This window comes from Caloenas nicobarica, chromosome 1 (assembly GCF_036013445.1).
Source record: "Caloenas nicobarica isolate bCalNic1 chromosome 1, bCalNic1.hap1, whole genome shotgun sequence".
NCBI lineage: Eukaryota > Metazoa > Chordata > Aves > Columbiformes > Columbidae > Caloenas > Caloenas nicobarica.
In genome coordinates this window covers 153,680,050-153,692,667 of record NC_088245.1, presented here as the reverse complement: position 1 = coordinate 153,692,667, position 12,618 = coordinate 153,680,050, and the positions used below count along the sequence as shown (strand labels likewise).

The 12,618-nt window shown below is 42.8% G+C and overlaps 1 protein-coding gene across 1 annotated transcript in view; it reads left to right on the top strand.

Annotated features, from left to right (window-relative positions):
- Window positions 1-11,585, top strand: part of COL4A2 (collagen type IV alpha 2 chain) — a 148,033-nt gene extending 136,448 nt beyond the window's left edge. Inside the window, exons 41-48 of the mRNA XM_065628260.1 lie at window positions 987-1,103; window positions 2,659-2,820; window positions 2,956-3,054; window positions 3,767-3,913; window positions 4,522-4,638; window positions 5,877-6,068; window positions 6,415-6,701; window positions 9,889-11,585. Of these exons, the coding sequence (XP_065484332.1) occupies window positions 987-1,103; window positions 2,659-2,820; window positions 2,956-3,054; window positions 3,767-3,913; window positions 4,522-4,638; window positions 5,877-6,068; window positions 6,415-6,701; window positions 9,889-10,143 (1,376 nt within the window). The 3' untranslated portion in view covers window positions 10,144-11,585. The remainder of the gene's footprint in view (window positions 1-986; window positions 1,104-2,658; window positions 2,821-2,955; window positions 3,055-3,766; window positions 3,914-4,521; window positions 4,639-5,876; window positions 6,069-6,414; window positions 6,702-9,888) is intronic.
- Window positions 11,586-12,618: the final 1,033 nt, after the last annotated feature.

Here is a 12,618-nt window from a genome sequence, read left to right as displayed (position 1 = left end):
GAAGACTGTGGCTTTTCTTCCTTTTTCTTGCAAATCTGTCGATGTTTACCGTTCTTCTGAAAGCCTCGATATCCATCAATGTGCCATTGCCCCGCTGGTCCCTTCTGGGCTCAGCCCCATGCACAGTGCTTAACTGGTACCATCACCCCCGGGCAGCGTAAGCATACAGCTTTCCAGCTCAAACCCATCTTGCTGTGGCGGGCTGAGATCATCTCAGTGTGGTTCACCACCAGTTCTTCTTCCATCAGGGAGCCACCAGACTGATGTTATGGATGAATCAACTAATTACAGGGGTTTTTTTTAGAAGTTTTCCAACATTTTGGCTCTAAAAGGATTAAGGACTGGCATATATATAACCTTAATGCCTTTGCCTTCTTGGTTCAGTGGCTCATTCTTATTCTTTTGTGTTACACTGTTGTTACTAACATGCTGTGCCTTCTCAAACACAAACAGCTATTTCACTTATCTTGTTCATGTTTGTTTGTCAGAAATAAATATTATTAATTTTTATTACATGAAAAGGGGTTTTGTGTCTTCTTGACAACTTGAATCTACTTTTCCTCTATAGAGAACTTCTTGGGTTCAAACTTTTGGCTTTAACTGACCCCAAAAAAGCCCTAAGTGTCTGTGACCCTCGACTCTGCAGGACACAGAAGAACAAAGCTGCTTTCTTGTCTGCTTCAATATACCTAGGATATTTTGAGTACTTTGTATCTTGAAATAATATTTTACCTGGCGGGCATAACATTATTAGCATTCCACACAGTAAGATGTAACAAGCTATCCAAACAGCTTTGGCACAGAACTAGTATTTGGTTCTTTTAAGAAAAACTTCTGCAACCATCTGAAAAAATAAAAATCAGTGGGAACTGCATGTATTTTGCATTTTGAAAATCCCATTCTTTATACTTAGGCTAAGGTGAGTCCTTATAATTGCAATTGTGCCTTTTCCTTGCAGTATTGATTATTTCTTCTCTTCCTTTCAGGAGTCCCAGGACCCTTTGGCATTCCTGGGCAGGAGGGATTTCCAGGGCCTCCTGGGATTTCAAATATATCAGGATATCCTGGCGATAAAGGCTCCCCAGGTCTAGATGGAGTGCCAGGTAATTCATGCCTTCTTCCCCTCAGACAACAATAAAAGATTAAGCACAAGGTTGTGCCCTGAGACAACAACAGACTAAGTACTGGGTTAGCAACAGCAGTCACTGTTATTTCAGTCTTGATTCGGTAAAATATCCCTATTAAATGCAACACTACAGTGCATGAATAATTGTTGGACAGAACTAATGGTACATAAGATAATAGGGACAAACCTCTTGAAAGCAAAAGGCCGTCCCTCCAGGTTGTCCTGATGGAAGGGTTTGATTTTTATGCAAATAACAGTTTTAATAATGCAGGATTCTCTTAATAACTTTCAGAAGCATTATGCTAATTGATGACTTTAAAATCCGAGTTGTGTGGCAGACTTGCAAGTCTACAGAATATTTTCTTAATCATTTAGAGAATTTTCCTGTGTGAAATTACCATGCAAATGAAGTAACATTGGGAAGCATTAGCTCTTCTTCTCTTTGAAAGTCCAGACTATGAGCCTGCCTCTCTCACACATGTGAAAGAGCCACTCTGTGATTCTATTTAGAGGCTGATATACCTGTTGTTTGTTGGCCTGCACAATCATTTCAAACTGCAGTGCCACTGTGAAGAGCTTGTAGCAGAAGTTGCGGGTGTCTCACTATCATCTTTCTATGATGCATGGAAATTTTTATGTAAACTTGGCAAAAAACTCACAACAGGCAAACTGGCTGAAAAACAGCAAAATACCTAGGTTTCCAAGTGGAAAGAGAACTCTGCATACTGATTCCCACTCCCCAGGCAGTCATTGGATTAAAAAGTAAAAACAGAAGCAGTCAGGAGAGTGGGAACAGGAACACCATCTCCCAGCCAAAATGGTGAGACAGACATGGCTTGCTCTTACTTTGCCACATGCATCTTGCATTCGTATCCACTCGTGATCCAATTTCAGCAGGCAGCACGACAGATGCCCCACTCAAAACCCTAGTTAGTAAGTCTCTCTCTCCTCAGAAACAACATCCAAATGTCTTCTTAGGCAGCAGAAGTAACCGAACAGAAACCGGCCAGGTTTAGCTTCAGGCAATGTGTAATTCTGGAAACAGCAGCTGTTCCCATAATTCCTAAGACAGCGTGAAGTAGTTATTTGTATCCAGATGTTCAGCTGAAGCACCAAGATAAGCGGAACAGTAAGTCCTTGGCTTACTTACCACCTGGCACTGAGTCAGGTACCTGCTGCTGCCCGATTTCTCTCTAGTTGGAGAGTTTAGGATGAAGCAGGGAGGCACCCAGTGAAGTGGGGTGTTTGTTGGGGAAGGGGGTAGCTCATCGAGGCTGTACCTCAGCAGGTACTCTGCTTCTGCTGCAGTCTTGCTTGGGATGACACCCTGCTTTGTGGGAGCTTCATGCTCTAATTCCTTTGTCACTGCAGCAGAAGGGTATGCCAGCCTGAGAGCAGCAGTGCTGAATAAGAGCATTAGCTCCCCACTTAAGGAAATAAAACCCGATGGGATACAATTAGATAGTAGTTATTTTCCCAGGTGGTCAGGTCTTAAGTATAAACAGATTACAAGCTGTATGTGCCCTAAACAGGCTATCCAGGACTACAGGGGCAGCCTGGAATACCAGCTCCACCAGGAAGCAAAGGAGAAAGTGGACAACCAGGTGTGAGTGGACAAACCGGCCCAAAAGGAAGTAGAGGTGATCCTGGACCAGTAGGGACACCTGGTGTTCGCGGGTACCCTGGACCAAAAGGTAAAGATGGGAACCATTGATCTTGGCCGGGGACAGGGGAATCTCCTATGCTACAGCAGCTTTAATAACGTGACTTTTGCACTCAGTTGATCTGTGCTGAAATGCAGTAATGCCACCTGTCATTTTGCATTAAAGGTCGTAAGGGTGAACAAGGCGTCATCGGCTTTATGGGCACAGTAGGATTTCCAGGGGATTTGGGACCTATCGGACCCAAGGGGGATAGAGGAGTAACTGGTGAGTAAGGGCAGGCAGATGCCCACCTCCTTTCTAAACTTCTCATTTTGCAGCTCCACAGAGCCTGATCTAACTGGCCCTACTTTGAGCAGGAGGTTGGGCTGGATGACCCACAGAGTCCCTTCCAACCCACATGACTCTGTGTGACCCCTGGCAAATTCAAGTGGACAGGTGCTTGAATTTAACAAGGGCAGTCAACTTTTTGCCCTCATTAGTTTATTTTATATGAGGTGCCAACTCCAAAATCAGAGCCCCTTTTGGGGTTAAAAAAAAATAATTCCTGATCGAAACTAATCCTGCAGAATAGACATACCGCATATTTAGAAACAGATATTTCAAATCCTTCATTCCATCTATACCATTGTGTATTTGTGTCGCCAGAAGACCACCAAAAGATGGTGCTGCACCTCAGAGAGCTGTTGGCTATTTGGGGAGAACTTCCCAATTTCCTGTCATGAATGAGGGAGCAGTAGTGTCATTCATTTCCTTCTGCTTATCTTTGTGCTCTCCAAGCGCAATCCCCATACTCACAGACATTTCCCCAATATTATAAATACAGCTGCTATACCCAAGGTGACGAGTTGCAGACCACAGACCCTCTCTCACACATGCAGCCAAATAATATCAACATATCCATGGATGAAAGCACATTAAAGAAAATATAGGGTGGGGTTTTTTTAATCAAACTATCTCATCTTGCTTCCAATCACAGGCTTTCAGGGCCCTCCAGGTTCTCCTGGGCTGCCCCCTCTTCCTCCAAGGCTGGTTGCTGAGCAAGGTTCACCAGGTCCCCGTGGAAATATAGGACTTCAAGGAAGCCCAGGAGATATGGGACCTCAGGGTCCACCAGGTGATCCCGGTAAGAATCACACACTCAGAGTGAAAGCTCAGTTCCTCTTAGCAGAGTGAGGCCACCACAACACTGCTTTGTCTCTCTTCTACTTTAAATTCTGCAAGTCAGAAAGGAGACCCAAATTTTGGTCTTTCAAAGCTAGGGCTTAGCTTTTCTTCTTCCAGCATTCAGAACATAAGCAAAACAGGAGAAAACTTCAACAACACTGACATAGCCAAAGCAACATCAGATATGGATCTCACTTAAATCAAGACTGAACTTCTTTGGTGGAAATGTGCACATCCTCGTGGACATGCTTGCAACCCAGGGACTGTAGTGTTAGTCACGCATGGACCCAATGCAGTGCACCTCTTGCTACCAGCCTCATCAGAGACGTGTTGTGGTAGCAAGAGTGAAAAATTAGGACTGTGGGGCTCAGGTAGCCTTGATCCCAGCAACCTTTTCCAATGAAGTCAGTGGTCTTTGCCTGGGCAAGAACCATAGTATCTTGCCTTTAGTGTAAATCGGTAAACCTGGCAGATGGATCAAACATATTGCAAGTAGAGCACATGTTAACAAAGTGGGCATGTTGGTATCTCTGCAGTCACTGTGCTTATAACTGTTGTTGGTGCAAGGTTTCAGAGGCTCCCCTGGAGAGCCAGGACTCCAGGGCAGGGGTGGCATTCCAGCTCCTCCCGGCTCCAGAGGTGAACAAGGAGCAACAGGATTTCAGGGTCCAGTGGGATTTGAAGGTAAGAGATATCACACAGCACTTCTTCCCTCTTTCCCATTTCACTGCTGCAAATTGTTCTTTAATTAACTACATCACTGGATGGGGAGGAGGGGAAGAGAGAGGAAGTTTCTTTCTTTGCAGATTCTTCGCAAGGGACAGCTAACTAACTTTTAACAGAGGTAGCTTAAAGCAATATTTTTGGAATAAGGTTTGATAGATCATAGAATTGTAGGATGTCCTGAATTGGAAGGGACCCAAAAGGATCATCAAGTCCAACTCCTGTCCCTGCACAGGACAACCCCACAGGTCACACCATGTGTCTGAGGCCTTGTCCAGTCTCTTCTTGAACACTGTCAGGCCTGGGGCCGTGACACCTCCCTGGGGAGCCTGTTCCAGTGCTCCACCAACCTCTGGGGGAAGAACCTTTTCCTAACGTCCAACCTAAACCTCCCCTGGCACATCTTCCTGCTATTCCCTCGGATTGTGTCTTTAGTCACCAAAGAGAAGATATGGGCTCCTACCCTTCCTCTTCCCCTTGTGAGGAAGCTATAGACCACAGTGAGGTCTCCCCTCAGTCTCCTCTTCTCCAGGTTGAACAAACCAAGTGACTTCAGCCTCTCCTTATACGGCTTCCCCTCCAAACCCCTCACCAACTTAGATGTAGATGTCAGTCGACTCATGATCTGAGTTGTGATCTAAGTGTATTTTCATATTGCTTTTTTCTTAAGTATTTCAGCTGAGCATTTTACTAGCAGTAACATTCAAGGAAGTGAATGGTTGGGTAGGTGATATTTGGATAGACGATGTTTAAGGGAACATATTTGTAAAAGAAATACCTGTGTCCTTATCCAGTCAAAGAGCAGAAAGGTATTTGCAGAGCATAAGCATGAAGCATGAAGCAAATGCCAGCAATTCAAAAACCGTTGGTTAGTCTTAAGACTAAGAAAATGTTTTAAAGGAAAAATATGCTCATCTGTGTTGCACAAGGTATGCTAAAATTCATCAGAACTTTATACATGGCTTTCCCTGGCTCTGATAGTGAAATACCAGGGAGCCTGATCCAGCAGCAATCTACTTCAAAAGCAGCTGCTATAATCCTAGAACTACAGCTCATTTTAACAATAACTTACCGTAAGAAGAGGCATCACACAATTAAGCTTTGTTTGCCAGCAGCTTGGCTGGAATATCGGCTAGCATCAGAGCATTTGTGGGAGCATGAGCTACGTTGTATTATTTCTTTTCCTCAATTTTCCTAAGGTCAGCCCGGCCGCCCCGGTAGCCCTGGGCTGCCAGGCATGCCGGGCCGCAGCGTGAACATGGGCTACCTGCTGGTGAAGCACAGCCAGTCTGAGCAAGAGCCAATGTGTCCCACTGGCATGAGCAAACTCTGGAGTGGATACAGCCTGCTGTACTTTGAAGGACAAGAGAAGGCACACAACCAGGACCTAGGTACGTGCAGGTGTTGCTGGCAGCAGACTCAAGTCCATCTCTCTGAGAAAAAAAAAAATAGAAAAAGAAAAAAAAAGTGGAATTTAGAGAAAGCTGGGACTTCAGCAAACAGGCTTGGGAAGCACCAAAATGTGAAGATAAAAATTGTATGTCTGCACGGAGTGCCCTTGAGAGAGCTCCTGCAAGTCATCAGTGTTCAAGGGGAACTGTAAAGCCATTGAAACAGTCTGGGCCGCAGGGTTTTACTGACACATGCTTGGGAAGGAACAAGAAACTGAAAATGTGCACTGTCTCTCTAAGAATGATTGCCGTAATTTCTTTTTTTTTTTTTTTTCTTTTTTAACAGGGCTGGCCGGCTCCTGTTTGGCTCGGTTTAGTACTATGCCATTCCTCTACTGTAACCCTGGGGATATTTGTTATTATGCAAGTCGAAATGATAAATCCTACTGGCTCTCAACTACAGCACCTCTTCCAATGATGCCTGTGGCAGAAGAAGACATTAGACCATATATCAGTCGCTGCTCAGTTTGTGAGGCCCCAGCTGTGGCAATTGCTGTCCATAGCCAAGAAGCTTCTATTCCTCACTGCCCTGAAGGCTGGCGCAGTTTGTGGATCGGATATTCCTTCCTTATGGTATTTGGTCTCCTGTGTCACATTTTGTGTGGCACTGGGTTTTAAGTTTGAGTCACAGATACTAGGGATCTCTGTTTTAGAGCCAGCAACACCAAAGCCATACTGGGGAACAAGGGAACTACAAAACTAGTTTCTAGGAAGCAGAAGAGGAGAAACAAAATTTCTGTCAATTGCAGAGAAAATTGCCTCTTGTCAGAACAGCATCTGGAATCCTTACTTTATGTACAAAATGGTGCTTTGGAGCAGACCACAGGGAGAGCTGTGGATTAGCAAATAAAATTGCACTGGGGTGCAACAGTAGCTTACAAAGCATTTTCACAGCTAAAGATTAGGAGTTACTTATATACATCACTATTAAGGAGCTAATATGGAAAAAATAGAAAGAAAGAAAAAACTTTTCCCTATCTTTGGAAACTGAAAATCACTTATGTCTGGCCAAAGACTTAGAAGCCAAACTTATTCACCTAGTCTGGAAAGTGAGACAGGCTCCTATTGCTTTTAAAATTAATCTTCAGTATTTTAGCTCTGATAGCAATAAGAGCTGAGCTGTATATCCCATGGTTTATAGGACCTTTTAGATCTTGTGATCTTAAAATTAGGAAATGAGACATTATAGAAAAACTTAGGTGTGCAGTGGAAGAACTACTGAAGGGCCTGACCCACTTTTCTTGCAAGACTGTACAGAGGGATCATGTAAGAACTGGAGGGCTTAACATGGTAAAGAGCAGATAAAATATGTTAGTGAATAATCTGACGGATGCTCATTTTTCTGACTTGCTTGATGTACACAAGAGTTAAAACCTGCCATAGTATGCCCATGTTGTTAACTTATTGAAGACCAGATTGAATGCTGAAGTAAACAGGGTTGGGGAAAAATACAAGATTTCTCTGGCAGAAAATGTCATAGCAGAACAAGAGTCAATCCTACCTCCAAACTATTTGTTTGACAAAAGTCTTTTCTTTTTTTTTTTTTTTTTTCAGAAAATAAGGTAAGGGGGAGTCTGATATTTTTCATTTAGCTACAGAAAAAAAAAAAAATTGAGAGGGCAGGTCAAATTTTTGACCAGCCCTATGACCTTTCTTTTGCTTCTATAAAAAGCCCTGATATCAATCTCATAGTTACTTCACAAGAATTCCAAGGATTAATTAAATGTTTGCAAAGCCCTGTGTAAACACTGGGCATTGTTAAGAGCAAAGTTTTCACCTTTGCAAGAATCTTTTGCCAGGACAAAGTCTGCCAGCACCATGGAACATGCAGTGAGAAGAGTTTACATTTTCCAAGCTAACGCTCAGAGCAAATAAAGTGATGGATGCCCACATTTTTGCTTCTCAGGCAACTATGAAAGAAGTACAGCACACTTGTGGTTATCTCTAAGTACATATTGTTTTACTTCCTTGGCTTAAATTTGTCACCTTCTTCCTCCTGGGTAAGGTACAATCATGAAGGGAGTCATCATGGACTGCTGCCCACACAGCCTCAGGAGTCAGTAAGATTTTATGTGGCAAGAGCACTCCACTATCACAGAATCATAGAACAGTTTGGGTTGGAAGGGACCTTCAGAGGTCACCTAGTCCAACCCCCCTGCAATAAGCAGGAACATCTCCAACTAGATCAGGTTGCTCAGAGCCCCGTCCAGCCTGGTCTTGAATGTCTCCAGGGATGGGGCAACGACCACCTCTCTGGGCAACCTGGGCCAGTGTTTTACCAGCCTCATTGTAAAAAATTTCTTCCTCATGTCTAACCTGAATCTCCCCTCTTTTAGTCTAAAACCATTACCCCTTGTCCTGTCACAACAGGCCCTGCTAAAAAGTCTGTCCCCATCCTTCTTACAGGCCTCTTTTAAGTACTGAAAGGCTGTGGCCAATGCAAGAAGAGGTATTATAGGCGAAAAATTAGAGTTTGTACGCGGAGCGTAGGGATGCCAGTGCTCCTCCAGATGCTGTCAAGCAGGTCTGCTCCCAAGCCAGGGCTCAAATAGCATCTGCAGTTTTTATTAGCTGCTTTCCAGCTCCAAGTGCAGAGGCCTCAGAGCCATTAATAGTTTATGCTGCTTCTTACCAACTTTGTTCTTGTAGAGGGATGCTAGAATGGTTTTGCCCCTGAACTTCGTAGCTTAGCGAATCTTGCAAATTTGTAAGACAGTGCGAGGCAGGTTGGGGGCGGGGGGGGAGGGAGTTGTTTTGTTTGGGTGATGGTATTGGTTTTTCAAAAAAAGCTATCTAAACCTCAGCAACATGTGACACTAGCCAGAGATTAGAGTCCTTTACTCAGTTAAAAGGTAGCTCCTTCTGTTACTCATTTATAAGAACACAGGGGGCCTCTCACAGCATAAACCAAGCCAGTTGCAGCTTGCACTTTTAAAATATGGTGTTTATTAAAGCATAGGCAGGCAAACATCTTGGATGTGCCCAGATTTCTCCCAACATTTGAAAAACTATTTAGCAACTTTATTTTCTAGCTGTTTTCTTTTACCCTCCAAATTCCTTCAGTTTTTAACAAAAAAGTAAATGTCTGTATTGTTAGCAATGCCTTTCACAGAACAAAAGTAACATTCAGTTCATTACTGCACCACATGTCAATGGTAACAGTTGAGTGGTGTAAAAACGCATGATTTTGGTATAATTTGCTGTCAAATAATATGCCATAGAGGGAACTAGTTATTAGTATAAAAGCTAATTTTGATTCCACGGTGCTTCTCATGTATGATGCAGAGTAAGGTAGACTTTATAATTAGGAAAATTCAAGTTAGATATATGATGGAAAGTTCTTCTCACAGAGGGTAATCAAACAGAGGAACAGGTTGCCCAGAGAGGTTGTGGAAACTCCATCCTTGGAGGTATTTACAACTTGGCAGTGCCCTGGAGCAACTGAAGGCAACCATGAAGTTGGCCCTGACCTCCGGTGGGCCCTTCCCACCTAAGACTTCCAACAGTGAAAATCTTAACTATAGAAAAGATGTTCATCTGACGAGTTTCAAGTGGCATCAACATATGGGCTAGCTCTTTTGTACAGCTAAAGCACAGCCAAACCCTTAAGCCTTATGCAGGATTAGCCGACTTTCTGCTCTGGAGATAAGAATTAGGAGCAATTCTAGCGTGGTTTTTTTTTTCTTTTTTCCCACATGTAAGTTTTCGACAGCATTGCCTGAGGTTGTACTCTGATCGCTGCCCTCCTTGTCTCCTTTAGCACACTGCTGCTGGTGATGAAGGTGGGGGACAGTCCCTGGTTTCCCCTGGGAGCTGCCTGGAAGATTTCAGAGCGACTCCTTTCATCGAATGCAACGGCGCACGTGGAACCTGCCACTACTATGCAAATAAATACAGCTTCTGGCTCACCACGATCGACCAGCCCTTCCAAAGCAAGCCCTCGGCAGATACGCTCAAGGCAGGACTCATCCGAAGCCACATCAGCAGATGTCAAGTCTGTATGAAAAATTTATAGAAGTCTGTTTGCAGTATAAGGAACCTGCTTATCGTGTGGGTCTTATACAGTGGAACCTTCCACAATGCTTAGACATTTGAATAAATCACTTTGGTGCTTTTTTAACTTATTACCTCAAAAGCTGAATGGAAAGTTAATTTTTAAAAATGTCTGTAAAAGCAAATGAAGTGTAACAGAAATTAAGTCTAACACATGCATCTAGTACTGAGTTCTCCTACTATACAGTATATATACATCTTTTGCTAGTCTAACATTTGCCAAATGATACAAGTACTCACAGCTTTGAAACACCAAAAAAACTTCAGTAATAAATGGTTACCTTGGTCAGATACGCACCGCATTTACTTTGAGAGAATATATGTATATTTTCTATTTACTGCATTTGTCACAACAGTAAACACTAACAGCTGCAGTTCCATAAGAAAATAACACAGGGTGATCAAAGTGCTAAGCCCTTGCAAAATACTGAAAATACGCTCTGGAGAGTGCTTATGTCCAACATTGAAACCTAACTTGGATGTCAGTATTTTATGCTTGAGCATTTCAAACACACCCAAAACAATCATCTTTTTATTGTATTTGGTTTTCTGAAGCTTCACCATGCTTTAGCACTTAACCACTAGCAATAACAGAGAAGCTCATAGGCCTCCAAAAATTAGTGACCGCAAATTGCAACTCTTCCTATGTGGATTAGGAAACTAGATGATGAAGATCAGCATGTTATTTTACAACCTTGATGATTTTTTTCTAGACACACCCCGGGCCAAAGGATCATTACAAAGGCCTCTTGCTCCACTGTGGCAGGGACATTTATTTGTGACCCACTACTCGCACAACAGTGGCACCATGTAGGCTTTGCACTGCAGCTTTTCCCCTCTGAAACCAAACCACTCATCATGAACAGATTTTAACCACGTGTTGCTGGAGCTGCCATTGCACGTGGGGTAGGTCTTGCAGGAGAACATATTGCTTGAAGCCACATGACCTTCACGTGCAGAACTACCAGACCAGCCAGTTGTCTGTCTGTCTGAAGACATGCTGTCCTGGCCGCTGGACACGTGTGGCAATGGGATGACCACCAGCCATCCTTGCAAAAGCCAAGGGTGAGGAAGGAAGGCATTTATTTGGCACCATCTTTTCCCATAGGGAACCAGGTTATCACACGCCAGGCTTGATAAATGGCCAGGAAGGTTCACTCTTACCTTCTCTCAAAAGAAGCAATTTAGCCCAAAGTTGTCTGTCACCACTGCAAGAGAGGGGGAACAAAGGACCAGCTGCAAATTTCCTGTTTGCATAGGCTGATTACATACCTGAATGCTTTAAAACTGAAATCAAAGCTGATTTTTCAACAGTTCACCTCACTCCTGCTTCAGGTGCTTCTTGGCTTTTGTAATTACATTCCATCCTCACTGTATCATAAATAAAACCTGTTTTTTTCTACACCTCTATTTGTTGATGATTTCCATTGTGTAAACCGTGTTATTCTATACAATGCATATGGACTGCTCTGTTGAATTACTTTGTTTGCACCCAAGGAATTAGAAAAGCACTACCAGAAAGCTCCTTCCACTGAAATTCAAACCCTTCAACCAGGAATACAGTTTCTTTCATGGCACTTAAAAAGATCCAAGAGGAAGCTGTGTTTCTAAAACTGCTTGCTTAAGCTGAACTACTGAAATAGTATTTCATCTGGTTTTAGGAAGAACAAGCCCTTAAATTGCAATGTTGAAGATTAAAGCAATATATTAGTCATGTTCTATAATGTTCATTAAACCAACATTAACCAAAATTAACAAGTGTTACCTTCGCAAAAAATATAAATTAAGTTAAAGTTCTTAGCTAGCACACTGTCTAACCTATACTAGTTGTACATCTAATGAGATATATCCATTAACAGAGAAATTACCTGAGCTTGAAATGAGCTCTCTGGCTGTGCTGTAGCTCTGAAAGGCAGAGTCCAAACAAACCGATCACAGTAGTATTTGTTTCAGCTCAGTAAAATACTTAGAATTGAAAACATTGCAGTCAACATGAGCCAAATCTATTCCACATTTTCCAATTCTTTTAAATGGCACATGGCAGTAACACCCAAGAATCAGCAATTTACCTCTTCCAGGTCTTGCATGACATCAGTGGCCATGGGATGACCACACAGTTACCACGTCATTGTTACAGCATGCAACTCCAGCAATGTTTTCACTGGTTTTCAGTGTCTTAAGAGAATTCAAGTGGAGGATATACAAATCTGTAAAAACAATTATGTAAACAAGGGCCAACTATATGGATTTTCATGGCTAATACATTCCCTAATCTTCCTATGCAGCATTTTTTTTTTTTCCCTGTAAAGCTTTAGCAGATAGGTCTTTGTCCGACAGTTGCTTTGCCTCTTAATTTTCTCCAACTCACATAAGCTGTTCTTAACATGTTTGTTCAGTGCGCTATCGGCACAGCATTGAGTTAAACGCACAGGCATGG